This window comes from Pseudorasbora parva, chromosome 7 (assembly GCF_024679245.1).
Source record: "Pseudorasbora parva isolate DD20220531a chromosome 7, ASM2467924v1, whole genome shotgun sequence".
In the NCBI taxonomy this organism is placed as follows: domain Eukaryota; kingdom Metazoa; phylum Chordata; class Actinopteri; order Cypriniformes; family Gobionidae; genus Pseudorasbora; species Pseudorasbora parva.
The window spans coordinates 7,552,224-7,567,990 of NC_090178.1; the positions used below are offsets into that span (position 1 = coordinate 7,552,224).

Sequence of the window (15,767 nt, forward strand, 5' to 3'; positions counted from 1 at the left end):
AGCACATCACTTGCTGAATTAAACATGAAACATCACATGACAACAATGTAGCACACTATTCTTCGAAACATTTATCATTACGTTGTGTTTTATAGTACATGCATACTCATTATTAAATAATTGTAGGTAGCGTACAGTATATAATGCACCATAACCTAGTAAGCTAATATTCCATGGCCATTGTGTTTCAATTGTTCTCAAGTGTTTTATTGTGTGAGTTTACATCGTAAGCAAAAACAACTTTATGACATTTATTCACATTTTGACGACCCATTCTTATATGAGTAAACTACTATTGTCTAAAGCGTTGTGGCCTGGCAGGCTGTAACTATTAAGTCCGACAGCTCTCTATCTCTTGTCCTTATAGAGTGCCTGATGCTTGTGTAGATTTGCATTTGAAACGCTTCTCCTCCACACAAAGACCTTGCAGCTGCCTCGCTGCAATCTGCAAGTGAATGTAGTGGAGCCGTCCCCCAACAAGTGCATTGAGAAAAGGTGTGTGTACTGGGCTGAAAATGTTTCAGAGCTGATGTTATCATTCAGTGTTTGAGGCCTGTACTGTAACCGGCCGTGCCATGACACGTCTTCTCATGAGTGTCGCCTGCAATGCTGTGTTCTTTTTGTACATTTTTGTATAACAATGTTCTGAGGGTAAACCGACCTTGCCATTTTGTTGGCTCTTTTGCATAGGCTTTGACATTTGTGTTTGCAAAGCTGGAGCAGAGAGCAAACACACGCAGGAATCGCTCTGTGGGCTGCATGCAAGCGGGTTGTTTTGAATTTCAGCTGTTGGTGCATGTGTGTACATGCATGTGGGTTTCACTGTGAGCAGTTTCACTTTGTTTCATTTCCTCCTGAGTGTCCTCAGAGTGTAACCTTTATGTGAGAACAGCCATTTATACATAATGTGAATATAAATATAATATAATAGTGAATATAAATGAGCATCATATTGTGGGATCCAGAAATTCTCTACATTTTGGTAAATGCTGTAGGTTATTCATCCATACAAAATTATATAATAATATATATTAATATATAATATATGTTAAACAAAATGCATGTGTGTACTGTGGATAATTATTGTGTGTGTGTGTGTGTGTGTGTGTGTGTGTGTGTATGTATATATATGTATGTGTGTGTGTGTGTATATTTAAGAAAATATTTATATATAAATTATATAACTGTATATACATGCAAATAACTTGTGTGTATGTATATATATATATATATATATATATATATATATATATATATATAATGTAATGTATGCATTAATATATTTATACAAAAGTTATGTAATCAGCAAACCAAGTTATTTATTGACAGTGTTGAGTGTATTCAGTTCTGCAATGCAAATGTACTTTGTTATTATTATATTAATTATATGATATCATATTAATTATAATAAAAATGTAATTATATATTTGCAAACATGTATATTTACATTACTTATATTATAATAATACAATATGATATTAATTATTTTTTTAATTATTTTATGATATTTATATTATTCGTTTTATTATTATGTTTATTATTCATCATCCTGCAGCACCTAGTTTAATTTGTGGTTTGTGCTATAGAATCCAAATGTTATAAAATGGTCAAATGGGTAAAATAATAATAATGCCATAGATTTACACCGCAGAAAGGAGCTGTGCCATATCTAGAAATCTTTTAGACCTGTAAGCAGATTCTAGCTGCTGCAAGCAAACTAGCTTTGCATGGTCGAACACTAAAACATTTTTCTTAAAAAAATGTAAATATCAAGTTTCTGTTCCATCATAAATACAATCTGTTCTTGTTTTGTTTCAGTACCGTTATGACACTGGAGGCAAATGCTCATCAGTTTCCAGTGACACCCACCAACTTCCTCTCTGTCACTGTTGTGGAGTAATGTCTCATGTCACTGTCCACTGCATACATAATCAAAAACACTCTTCTCTGTCTTTTCCCACAAGCACGATCAGCCAGTCGACAGCCGCCCTCATTGGACAAGCTGCATGAGCAGTACCTGACTGGACAGTGGCCACGAGAGCCCTACCAACCCCAGTCGTCCTGTATGAGTGATAAAGCCACACAGGTCAGTCAGTGTTACATGCAGTGTGCTTCACAGTGTATAGTAACCTCTATAATAAACACTTCAAATGCATGAAATACAACTAAATATCAAACACATTGCATTGGCAAACCATTGATTTGAAACCATTCATAATTAACTTCACATAATTTTTGCTCAAGGAAGGATTTAATAATGTTTCACAAACAAAAAGTGGCCATATTGTAATTTTGAATGATTTTGTATTGTTTTAGCATTTAAAATTGTATTGAAAATGTTTTAAATAAGATATTAAAGAAGATAACACGTTAATTTTATCCATCAGGATTTTTTTATTTTTGTTTGTTAAATGTACGTTACAATATGATTTGAAAAAAAAGAAGCCATTGACAAGAGGAAAAGGAAAGCCGTTGCAGAAATGGTGCAAATCAATTAATTGTCAAACAAAGACAATTTTAGTTTTTTTTGGACAATTGTGCACTGAATTATACTATTAATTATGCATGATGATCCATCACATTTAAACATCACACTTCTACTAAGATGTCTGAATGTAATTACATTAGATAACATCATTATAATATCATTGATACAAGGGCTTTTCTCAGAACTACTTTTGTCTTAATTTTAATATATCACAAACACAAAAAACTTTGTATGAAAGGGCCATTAACAGAGTAGACACACACACACACACACACACAATAGACGTAATGGTTTTTATACTGTACAAGCTGTATATTCTCTCCCCTTACACTAACCCTACACCTAGACCTGCTTATCACACAAAACGCTCTGCATTTTAACATTTAAAAAAAAACTAATTCTGTATGATTTATTAGCTTGTTTCCTCAAGGAGACCTACATTTAGAGTCCCTGTGCGGGCACAATTTTTCGATTTATGTCAGTCCCCACCAGGAGAGAAAAACATACACACACACAGTGATGAGCCAAAACATTATGATGTTAACATTATGAATATCGCTGATCACCTCATAACGAGGTCACAAATTAATAAATTAGATGGTTAGCAAACAATCACTTCTTGTAATCATTGTGTTGGATGCAGGAGAAATGAGGAGGAATAAATATCTTAGCGACTTTGACATGGACCAAACTGTTATGGCAAGGCGACTGGGTCAGGGTATCTCTAAAACTGCAAGGCTTGTGGGTTGAGTCCGGTCAGGCAGTGGTGAGAATTTACTAACAGTGGTCAGCGGAGGGACAAATCACAAACCGGTAATACGGTGTCATTGGCTAACGAAAGCTATCCTGTCTGACCTAAGCCAACAGAAGGTCTACTGTGGCACAGGTCACACAACATTTTAATGACGGTAATAGGAGGAATGTGTCTGTTGCGTATATGGGGCTGCGTAGCCGCTGACCAATCAGAGTGCCTATGATAACCTCTGAACACTATTGAAATGGGAAGTTGAACTTGTTGAACCTTGGGTCCTGCCATCTATATGGATGTTACTTTGACACGTACCACCAACTTAAGCATTGTTGCAGACCATGTACACCCTTTAATGGAAACAGTATTCTCTGGTGGCTGTGGCCTCTTCCAGCAGGATAATGCTCCTGCCACAAAGCAGAAATGGTTCAGGAATGGTTTGAGGAGCACAACGAGTTTGAGGTGTTGACTTGGCCTCCAAATTCCCCAGATCTCAAACCACCCGAGCATCTGTGGGATGTGCTGAACAAACAAGTCTGATCCATGGAGGCCCCACCTCACAACTTACAGGACTTAAAGGATCTGCTGCTAACAATTTTGGCGCCAGATACCACAGCACTCCTTCAGGGGTCTGTGGAGTCCATGGCTCGACAGGGCAGGGCTGTTTTGGCAGGACAAGAGGGACCAACACAATATTAGGAAGGTGCAATTTCAGTACATTCCATCTTTGGCATTAAACAATGGAAAAGGGTTGAAAAAAGTAATGTCAGTTACTGTAGAGGCTGTTCACCAATAAATAATTCAAAATAAAGGCCTGTTCACACATTAACGATAACTATATTAGTGATAAGTTAGTGACAATAATTTATTAAAAAATCTTTTCGGAGAGTGATAGTTTCTCGGTGCCGTTGTCATTATAGTTGTGGTGTGGACTGCAGTGTTTTTTTTTTTTTTTTTTACATTTTAGAACGATTTTTAGAACAAAATCTTTAATAAATCTGCGGTAGTTATCCTCTTTGTTGTGAACAGGCCTTAACCAGAAATGTCTATAAAGGAAGTAAATTAGATTTTTATTTTTATTTTGACTAAGTGTCCAAATAACTTTTTGGAGCCAATGGTTTTGCTCGTTAGTTGTGCTGTTTTTTAATGATCGATGTGGTCATCTGTGTGTAACAAGGTTTGTTCTTACTCTGTTTTGTTGCCTTTATTCATTAGTATCATGAAGTCATTGAGTGCTCAGTGGTTTAGCTCTGCTGAGACCCCTCGCCTCCCCTAAAACAAAACCGTTACAAAGGCCGATGAGTCGTGGCAGTCTGTCGCCATAGAAAGTTCTCTCTGCCGTTGTGTGGAGTGAATTCTTTCTGGAGGTGCAGCAGTTTGCACCTGTCGCTCTGTGTGTGTTTGTGTGTAGGTGTGTGCACACGCTACCTAAGGGTTGAGAGCACATGTCTGTGTGTCTCCGCACCACCTGGCGCTCTCCGACAGCTCTTTGTGTGCCTGTGCTGAGCTGCCTGCAGTGAGATCCATACATATGCTAATGTCTGATCCGGCTCGCGGAGGCCTCGCTCCAAGAGCAGCAGAGAATGTCAGAATCATCCTGTTTCTCCCAACATCTCTCTTCACGCCGCATAACCATGCGGAGGCTCTTTGTTGACAGTAGCAGCTTTTGCCATTGTTTAAAGCGCTTGGTGAATTAATGATTAGTGTTTAAAAACTTCTCGTGGACTGTTTTCTTGGTCAACATGAGATCAGAATTGACCTGGGTTGTTTCCTAAAATGGATCATTCACATAAAAAATCGCCTCACCCTCCCTTCGTGACAAAGAAGTATGCTGAAATGTATTCAGTGTTCACTTGTAGTGTACTTACAATTTTAAAAGTATATATTGTTTAATTCTACACTTATAGATAACTCTATGACTTTCTTAATACACTTAATACACAATATTTTTCTTTTTTCTTTTTTTAAGTGCACTAAAATACATATTAAATAATTGTTTCAATAATCCTTTTTCATGCTTTATAGAAGTATGCTTATTTTTTTTATGTGTTCTATCATACTAAAGCACATTTATAGTGCTTGGTTATAATTTTAACTGTAGTGTTAATTGATAATTTAATATTTTAAATCTATTTACAGCTTCATCATTACTAATATATTTAAATGCATTACTTACAAGTTTCATTAGAAATGACTTTAGAGCGTATTAGTTGACCATGAATTTTTGTACATTTTAACCATATTTCAAATACAATAAAGTAATGTAAGTAATTAAGTGCTACTTAAGCACTCTTAAGTGCAACTAATTGCAATTAATATAAATTTAACCTATTATACAATTTCTTGCAATTAAACATAACATGCAATTTTCTGAAAACATTACATTCAGTTCGCATTGAAATATATTATTCAAGTATATTATTTCCATAAAGCCAAACCAGTATGAAAACCAAACCAGTTTTTTTTGTCTGTGAAGTGGAAGTCAATGTCTAGTCAAGAGTCTAGTCCTGAAAATTATATTTTTGGGCCCCATTGATTTTTATGGACCAAACCTGTTTAAACATTCATAAATATTCCGTCACACTTCAACTTACCTTTCCCAGACTTTCTAAGAAGTTTATTAGCTGACACCACAAAACAAAACACATTTAAAACAAGACAATCAGTTCAATTCATAACACGACACGCACAGGTTCAGTTGAAAATGAGTATCTGAAAAAAGGTGCAATTATTTGTGGTGCTTGTTGTCCATCTTTTATGGCTGTTTGTTTGTTCGTGAATTTTTTTGTTGTGGTTTTGGTCAAAGCGGCACATATGCTGTTTGCCAACCACAAACATCCTGTTGTTGATTTATGAAAAATTTACATATCTAGGTCGCATGATTTCAAGAATATATTCTGTATTTGACATGTTAAAGTCAGCATGATATTTTAGTCATGGTTGACCATATTTTAAACATGTTTATTGCAGACGCCTGGATTTTGGACTGAGGATGGAGGAGAGGTTAATGCACACAAGCGCTCGGCATCGTGGGGCAGCTCGGATCATCTCATAGAGGTATGCATGAAAAAATTTACGCAATACTTTTTACACTTGCGAAATGCCTTTCAGGGTGTGTTCACACTTGGCATGTTTGGTTTGATTAAAATGAGCTCTGGTGCGCAACAAACAAGCCGACTAAGGGTGTGTTCAGACCTGTAGTTCGGTTCACTTGGTTTGTTTGGTCTGGACCAAAAAGAACATTTAGTCTTGGTACGCTTAGCATTCACAGTGGGAATTTAACACTAAACCTAAAGATACTGAACCTAAAGCCATAGGTATATAGCCTAGAAATCTAGACGCACCCTAGCGGCAGCAAATCTAATCTGCCGCGAGTGTCGTCTAGCAATCTTTTTTTACAGTCTATGCTCTCAATACACTTCTGAGCTGTAAACGCTAAACTCTGGTTGGGCCAATCACATCGTTTATAGAGTCGGTGGGCGGGGCTTTACATAATGACGACCGAGTTGCGCTTGCGTGCTTCTAGCAAACACAGAAGCTGGCAAACGGCGGTCTTTTGAATCAGCTTTGACTGCGACTCTGGAAGACTTGGAGTTAAGCTTTTCTCTGAGAAAAGAACAAACAACGGCACTGAAGTCATTCTTAAGAAGGGAAGATGTGTTCGGAGTTTTGCCGACTGGATACGGTGAAAGTTTAATCTTTCAACTAGCTCTGCTTCACCTTCGTTGCTCTGGTTGGTTGTAGCGCTATCCAATTGCGTGCACGCCGTGCAGAGGGAGTTTGAAAGACAACCGATTATCTCGCCCCTCGGATTGAGCTGTCAATGATGAGTTTCCAGAACAAACATCTTGATGTGGGTCTGGCTTGTCAGTTGTCAGGCTAATAGGTTTATATTTACAACCAGCTTTTATGACGTGTATTTATTTATTTTTTGTGACGGAACTTACCGAACATCCAAAACAATGCTGTGTGCTGGGCTAAATGTGCTCGTTGTATGTGTGTCGCCTTCCTATGATGGTATTTTGACCAGCTGAGAAATCGTGAAGACCTTTTACAATGCGTAAAGGAGTCAGCTGCAGAAATCTCTCCATTACACACACACAAACGACAATCTACTGCGAGGAGACTCCATTAGACATCTAAACAAACCAAAATAACAGGACGTGATGTCACAAAATGTGACGCTGAAATTGCAGAATGCTCAAGCGTGCCAGTTTTTCTCATCATATTTGGTACAGGCAGCAGATCTTTGTTTGTGTGTGACGGAGGGATTCCTGCTGCTGTTTTGACTCCTTTGCACATTGTATAAACTCTATGTTCTATATGCACAACAACAAGTGCATTTATCCCAGCACACAGCATCGGTTTTGATGTTCGGTGTGTTCCGTCACAAAATATACGCATTCTTTTGCTTTGTATCTTTAGGTTTGTTAAAAATGACAGTGTAAACACTAAGTGAACCAGGGCCAAATGTACCAAAATGTTCTCTTTGGGTCCAGATCAAAAGAACCGAAACTACAGGTGTGAACGCACACACCTAAATCAGTGGTCAGGAATCAATGGCTCTTAGAGAAAAAAATAATTTGGCTCGCCAGGATCAGTTTCCTGCCATTATTTTGTTGTACAGCCTACTGAAGTTCATGAAAAGTCAATTTACAGTAAATTGTTGTTCCGACCAATCTGCGTATGCAATGCTGTGTGATTTGCAGAGAATTTGGTTGTAAGTCCTGAAGATTCACAGGTGTGTGTTTGGTGATGATATGCTGTTGTTACTCCCATAAACTGTGAATTCAACCATATAAAGGAGTCTAATGCAAAACATAGTAACCTCTGGGTTATGATGGGTGGTAGTGTGTTTATAGACATTCTTTGGGCGTATAATTGGTGTGTTTTTTCCTCATAATTATGGGAAATAAAAAAACTTACCCACACATTGTCTTGACATGCCAGTATTGGCTCTCGTGCACTTTCAAAGTCAGTTTAGGAATCCCAAAATGTGGCAACAAACATCTATTCAGAAAGATCAATTAGCAATGAAACCTGTGTAGTTCATTTTATATATATATATATATAGGGCATGTATTGAATAGTAATCTGGTGTAGGGCTATAAGGCTTGAGCTCAGATTTTGCATCACAAATTATTCTTTCTTTCCTAATGATAAGTTTGCTATTCTCTAGATTGCTAAACTCCGCCAGCAGCTCCAGCGCAGTTTGCAGGGAAGTTGCCGTATCAAGGACAAAGAAGAAGTGACGCAGCTGAACCAGGTCCAGGTACTGTATCAGCATGTGTTTGCTTGACTTACTTGCTTCTCTGCCTTTTTAGGGGTATATTTATTACCCAAAAACTTTTAAGCAATTTTATCATCAGAATGTTGGGCTCTTTTAACTTTTGAACGGTAGTGTAAATTAATACGCACACAAAGTTTGGGGGTGTTTAAAAATATATATTGTGCAAAATAAATTAAAATAACTTTTTACTGCTTTTTTTCTATTATATGTTTGGTGAAACAATTTTTTAAAAATTATTTTAATTTCTTAGAATTTAATTTCTTATTTTTATCTTTTACATTTTGGAGTGAAATTTGATATTGTCAATTTTTTTTAAAGATTAATTATTTATATGGGCAATTGACCAGGTAACTAATCTAATTTGCCTTTTTAATGAAGATGCGCTTTTTGTTTTTCAGTCAAAGCGAGTCTCTGCATCCTCATCTAATACGGTCCACTCAAGACCCCTCATATGTAGAATGCCCAGCTATAGTGACTGTATTAACCAGGAGCTAGAGAGCGTCTTCATCTGTGAGGATCGGGGGCAGGAAGAGGAGAAGGTACACACACACACAGAGTACATCTATCTTTGTGAGGGCATTCATTCATTGACACAATGTAATCTCTAGCTCCCACCCTAACCCTACCCATCTCAACTGAGTGGCTAACTCAAACCCTTACCCTAAATCTAACCTTATCCATAAAACCAAGTTGACCCACAAACAGGCGTTTAAAGAAGTCTCAAAGTGAGGATGGGCTAATTTGTCTTCACTTCACTCTTTTGTCCTAACTCCGATAGTCTAAAACTCAAACCGGGCTTCACAAAGATAGTTGTATACACACACACACTTTTAAATGTGTGTTTTAAGGGGATTCTCTATAGGCTTAATGATTTTTATACTGTACAAACTTTATATTCTCTCCCCCTACGCTAACCCTACCCATCACATTTGGTTTGTTTGTCCTCATAAACCACTTATTCCTGTACATACATACAGACACACACATTTCAATAAAACGTTTCAACTTTGTTTTGTATTCATAGTGTTTATTCTGTTGTTTCAGGCTTTGGAGGTGCGAGACGGTGGCCGAGCACCTGTGCCTCCTCTTCATCACGGTGACCTTCACGCTCACAGCACTGAGACGCAGCTCTCCTACAGTCCCGCTTACGGCTGCTCTCCTACTGCAGACACTGAGAAAGGTACAGCAATCAGTATAGTACTCATTCACTATGGCATAGTGTTGTCAAAAATATCGATATTTCGATATGCATCGATACTGGAATATCTGAAACGATACGATACTCAGTTTGTACAGTATCGATACCAGCTGCGCTCTCCTGACCGACCGCCAGCGAGTTGACACGCACCCACATATTCTCACTCAGCCCGGTTAACCCTCTGAGCACAGCGAACGTGCGTTCTGATGGATTTTTCCTCATGACAGCGTGTTAGTGTGTGATCAGTATGAATTTCGCTCAGGATTGCACATAAATCTACTAATCCCTGCAGATTTCACGTTCACATCTGAAGCGCACACACATACTGCATAATGAAGCCGTCTCTGACATACAAGTGCAAACATTTGCTTCTTTGTCCAGCTTATTATTGGTCAAATACAGTCAAAAGAATTCTCAGTGAACATCTTGGAGTATTAACATAAACACAGGCGAAAACAGTCCAGGAAGAAATTAAGAACGAGTAACAGGAACAGTGTTTAGCATCCATGCGTGCGTTAGTCTTAAAGGGACCGCAGTCATTTGTTATTCAAACTACAAAGACAAACAATCACACTGCTCTTGACTGATCAACTCGTGTACCTTTAATGGTTTCATCTGTAGGCTATTTAATTTTTTACAAAGAACATTATCCAATGTTATTTTAAATTTAATTACTTAGCAATTTTTTTATATTCAGTTTCTTACCTGAATGTTAGACCTACCTGAAAAAAGCAGTCTATTTCATTTGTATCTTTTATTATATTGTATTTATTTGTGCTATTTTTTTTAATCTGTTTATTTGTTCTTACTTTTACCATTTACTCGTCTTTTTAAATTCAATTTACCATTCAAAATCAAGCTTCCTTGGGCTGTGTGTAATCTATTACAACAATTACCCCGTTGTAAAAAATACATTGAGTTAGCAAATATGTGAGAATTTTAATAGTAATTGATCAATGTTTATATGAGAAAAAGCTTTATCATATAAAGTGATCTCTTCAGAAGAAATTTGATTGCCTAGCCCTAGACTTTCAATAGTCAAAAATTATTATTATATTAAAAATATCTATTTGACAGTATATGCAAAGATTTTCCCCCTGTGGTATCGGAAATAGCATTGAATATCGATGTGACATGTTTTGACTCCACCCCTCAAAGAATCGCAATCGAGAACCGAAATTGAAAGAAAGAATCAGAATCATTCAAATTAGGGATGTACCGATCCGATACTCGGGATCGGTTCCGATCTGCCATTATTTGCCGGATCGGGTATCGGACAGACAGGACCGATCTAAATTCGATACTGTGCGCATAATATTCTGTGTTATTGTTAAGCCCCAGCGCCCCACAAAAGGCACATAAACCTTATAAAGCATCAACGATTCGTGCACTTTATTATAAGTGTTCTGAAGCCATTCCATCGTTTAGGAGCTTCTTTCCTGTAGCTCAACTAGTAGAGCATGGCGCTAGCAACGCCAAGGTCATGGGTTCGATTCCCAGGGAAAGCAAGAATTGACAATAATGTAAAATGTGTACCTTGAATGCAATGTAAGTCGCTTTGGATAAAAGCGTCTGCCAAATGCATAAATGTAAATGTAAATGTTTAATGCGAGTACAGATTAGTTCACGTCAATGCTTCCCTCCACTGCGGCTGTCAGTCACTCTCCATTCAGCTTTAAACTGTCACGTTCGGTTACGACACTCAATACGATGAAACTTTCCAAGATTATGTATTGTTATTATGCTTGATCTGTAGATAACGCTCTAACGTTATGGTTTCTCAAAAAAATGGCTATCTGCAGGCGTTTATTGCTGTAAACCGTGTAACTTTCTACCGGGTGTCAGTTAGATCACAACACTGGACTAGTTATTATATTGTTTTTCACACAGTAACTGAAATGTTAAACTGTTAAAATAAACGGCTTATAAGAATACTACGCGTCTATATCTTGTTTTAAACTTCTCGATGCGGACGGAGTGCGGCGCGCTGTGGGCGTCTATGACTGTGGCTGTGAGCATGTGACTCCGTGTTGCTTCAAGCGCATCATCCTGCGCACAGGATGCGCATAAGCGCTTTGTGCCGCTCTGTATTATGCTACTGTTGCACTATGAAAGCCTTATTAATAGCCTTTCTTGTTCTGCTCTATCTATATGTTGCTGCCTCATTAAAAATATGCACTATACATTTAAAATAAATGCAATTTCTTAGTATATAGGCCCTATTTCTATAAATATATTTACTTGTTTTTCATGAATATATTTTGTGTAACATATTTTACCAGATTTACAGCTACAGTTATTCACTTTTGTGGTTTCCTTTATTTTTTCCCAAAAGTTTAGATTTTATACAATTATTGTGCACTCGTGATTTTATAACTTTTGCTGCTGTATTATTCACTAATCTAATTTATTCAATTCTACACACTAAGGCTTAGAAATTCTACATAGACAAAACTGCATTGGTATCGGATCGGTTTAGTATCGGTATCGACCGATACTCAACATTTTTAATATCGGATCGGTTCTGGAAAAATGGTATCGGTGCATCCCTAATTCAAATCAAACCGATGCCCAACCCCAAGGAACATGCTGGCCACGTGAGTTTTTAATAAAAAGATGAATAATAAGTTCTGTTGTCATATTCATCATAATCTTTTTTTTTTACCGTGGTATCGATATCGAGGTATTTGAGTCTGGTATCGTATCGAAGTCATAATTTTGGTATCGTGACAACACTACTATGGCATATATCAGATTACCATGTGACTGCCATCTGATACCATTTTGGTGCAGTGGTACTTCCACATATTTTATAAGGGATGGTTTGCTGAAATAAACAGCTTTGTCCTTTTAGATTACAGGAACGGTTCACCTCTGCCTCAGTTTTCCAGCTCACCCAAACCCAACAACAGTTACACGTTTAAACGCGAGCCTCCCGAGGGCTGCGAGAGAGTTAAAGTGTTTGAAGATCTCATGTAAGTACCATTGCACTACTGTAGATTCTCATAAAATGCTTTTTTAAAACTATACTGTTGTACACACCCAGAGAGCATGCTTTGGTTTTTGGTACAAGGTTTTTCTTGCTGTTTGCTTGTAAAAAAAAAAAGGAGCTCAGTTTTGCGCAGAAAGCATTGTTATACTTGTTAGACATGTTTTATTTTAATACCATAGTAAATGTCATGTTTCATGTTTGTGGAAAATAATGATTTTCCATAAATGTGTTATTTAAAAAAGGAAATTATATTAAATATATTAGGGATGCACCGAAATGAAATTCTTGGCCGAAGCCGAAACCGAATAATAATGAAATGCTTGGCCGAAGACCGAAGGCCGAATACCGAACACGGTGTTTCGCATTTTTTCCATTTATTTGGCAATTTTTTTTACCATTACAATAATTAAATAGTAAAAATTTGCTTTTTACTATTTTGTGTTGCTTTTCAGAGAAATAAATCAAATAACAAAAATACAATTTCAAAATATTTATTTAACACTGATTTTTTTTTAACATTCCAGCAGATATTATACAAACTAAGCACAACATAACTTAAAATAAATAATTAGTAAAATAAAAAATATATTTTTATTTGGCCATCTTAGAAGCCCCCCTTCTTGAATAGCCTATGTTAGGCCTATAACTGACTGCTGAAAGAATGTAACTCTGTATGTCTACAACAACTAATGTGCATTGAATAGTGCAAAAAATGTGGATGAACCCACAACAAATAAATAACTGTCTTAGACATAAGCCTACTTAGCCTACTTCTTCAGTAAAAGTGGCAGGTTCTTCTTTATGAAAAGTAGCTTCTCTGCTTTCTCACATGAAAGTCGGTTCCTCTTCTCATCGATGACATGAGCACTAAATTTCAGCACTAAACAGTGCTTCCACACTGCTGACATGTTTGCTGCATAAAGCACGCAGCTCTCACTCTACGTGGGTTACTTTTTGATCGCGTCATTAAAAACGTCATTGTTCGGCCAAAATTATTCGGCCTTTTTACTTATTCGGCCGAATGCCGAAAGTGCTTTTTTTGGCTATTTTCGGCCGAATAATTTCGGTTGCCGAATATTCGGTGCATCCCTAAAATATATATATATATATATTATTGAAATTGCATGCACAAAGATCAATTTCTAGCATATATTTGAGATCTGAGCATAACTACAAAATTATGACATGCTAATGTTTTTTTTTTTTTGTATATTTATCTTGTAGCACTTGTAGGACACAAGGCTTTCCCATCTTTTCCTGCCCTGACAGAAACAAGGTAAACTTCACTCCGAGCGGCTCTGCCTTCTGTCCTGTAAAGCTGCTGTGTTCATCCCTATTCCCATCAGATGCTGCTGCTCAATCCAGTCCGCTGGATAATCAAACTTCAGGACAGACGTCTGGTCCATTTACAGAGGCCACCGTGCAAAACAGCTTCCCTCTGCGGCCCGTGGCCTCTGAACGCTGCAGTATTAGGAAGTGCCTGCTGCTCAGTTAGCCAATCAGAGCTCAGATCTGGAACCGCGTTCTGACTCTACTTTCTAGGAAACTTCATACTTGCTAATGGTTATACAAAAGGACCATTATGCTGTATGTTGAACTTTGTATTGCAGTTTCATATAATTCTGCTGGAATGCACACATCTTTACTTAATCTTACAGCACATCCTACTAACCAGGTAAATCACATTAGATATGACAGTATTTAGCTGTAATCCAACAGCCAAACATGTCCTTTCATGCCTTAACACAACTCAGGTTTAGCTTCCATTAGGGCTGGATTATATAGCTATAACTAATTATTTCTCAATATTATTTTTTTAGTATTTTGATGATATATAGCATAAGTTCACCCCAAAAGTCATTGTACTGCTTTCAAAAATATATTGTCCATATTCAAAATACTGCCCAGCCCTAACATCCATACTTCCCTGTTTGAGTAATAATGGTTGTCATTTTAGCGTCTTCCTCTTTTATTCATGTGACACTGTTATGGTGTATAAATATAACTGCTGGAATTTGGATGCTCGCATTAAAGTGACATTTATGAAGTATAATATTTGTGTGTATTTTCTGTGTTTTACTTCAACTATGTGCTATCTATATTTTTCGGTTGAATTGTGAGTTTAGGAGGTTTTTTAGTACTGAGATTCTCTCTCTCCATCCATCTATCTGTCTGTCCGTCCGTCCGCTATCATTGTTTATTTTGTTTGTTCACAGGGGCTGTGCATATCAATAAACATGAACATAAATGTGCCAGAATTAGCCCAAAGACAGAAATGTTAAAAAGTCAGCCTAAAAACAAAAACAGAGCATCATAGGTCACACACAAAAGAGAAAAGTGAGAGCGAGAGAGAAAAAAGAAACAGCAAAAATATAAAATAAAAGCACAGGTACGTGATCCCATGAGATAAAAATACATAAATGTTTTGTCTAAACATATATTGTGCTACATAAGACTAAGAGGTAAAAAAGAGATGGTGACTGGAGCAAAATAATAAGATATTAATGTTGATAGTGGTTAATAACAACTATTTTTTTTAGATTAAATGTAAAAGAACCATGTATCCAGACATATGGTAATCGTTGATGGAATTTGGACTAAATTGACTTTTTCTGAGAGGAATGAGTGCCCTCTTTCTCCAGCCCTTGTCGACCGATATGCAGTCGTTCTAATGTTAACATGCTGTTTTAATGACGAAGACAAGCTATGTATAATCTTAAACATAAGACAAATATCTACATATTTGATCAAGTTTTTCCAACTTAGAAGATGCAATGATGAAAATTATTATTATTATTTTTTTATCAAACATTTCTAGTGATTGTTCATACAGAGACTCCAATGGTGTCAGTAGTTATACTCGCTTGTGACCAAGCAAACAAGTGATATAAGATCATAGAATGTAGATATAACAGCAGCCTCTGTTGACGTAGAGTATTGTATCTAAAATTTGACAGACTAAATTGAACCCGGGCCGGTTACAAACCTTTTTAACTTGAGCCTTAAAAGAAGGTCTAGAATCAATTACAACTCAACAAAGATACCCCTCCC

At 37.0% G+C, this 15,767-nt stretch overlaps 1 protein-coding gene across 1 annotated transcript in view; it reads left to right on the top strand.

The window, feature by feature from the left end:
* The window catches only part of LOC137082627 (glucocorticoid-induced transcript 1 protein), a 17,288-nt gene extending 2,518 nt beyond the window's left edge, over positions 1 to 14,770 (top strand). Inside the window, exons 2-8 of the mRNA XM_067447926.1 lie at positions 1,965 to 2,086; positions 6,207 to 6,293; positions 8,416 to 8,508; positions 8,925 to 9,065; positions 9,571 to 9,706; positions 12,579 to 12,699; positions 13,941 to 14,770. Coding sequence (XP_067304027.1) covers positions 1,965 to 2,086; positions 6,207 to 6,293; positions 8,416 to 8,508; positions 8,925 to 9,065; positions 9,571 to 9,706; positions 12,579 to 12,699; positions 13,941 to 14,211 — 971 coding nt within the window. The 3' untranslated portion in view covers positions 14,212 to 14,770. The remainder of the gene's footprint in view (positions 1 to 1,964; positions 2,087 to 6,206; positions 6,294 to 8,415; positions 8,509 to 8,924; positions 9,066 to 9,570; positions 9,707 to 12,578; positions 12,700 to 13,940) is intronic.
* The last annotated feature ends 997 nt before the right edge of the window (positions 14,771 to 15,767 follow it).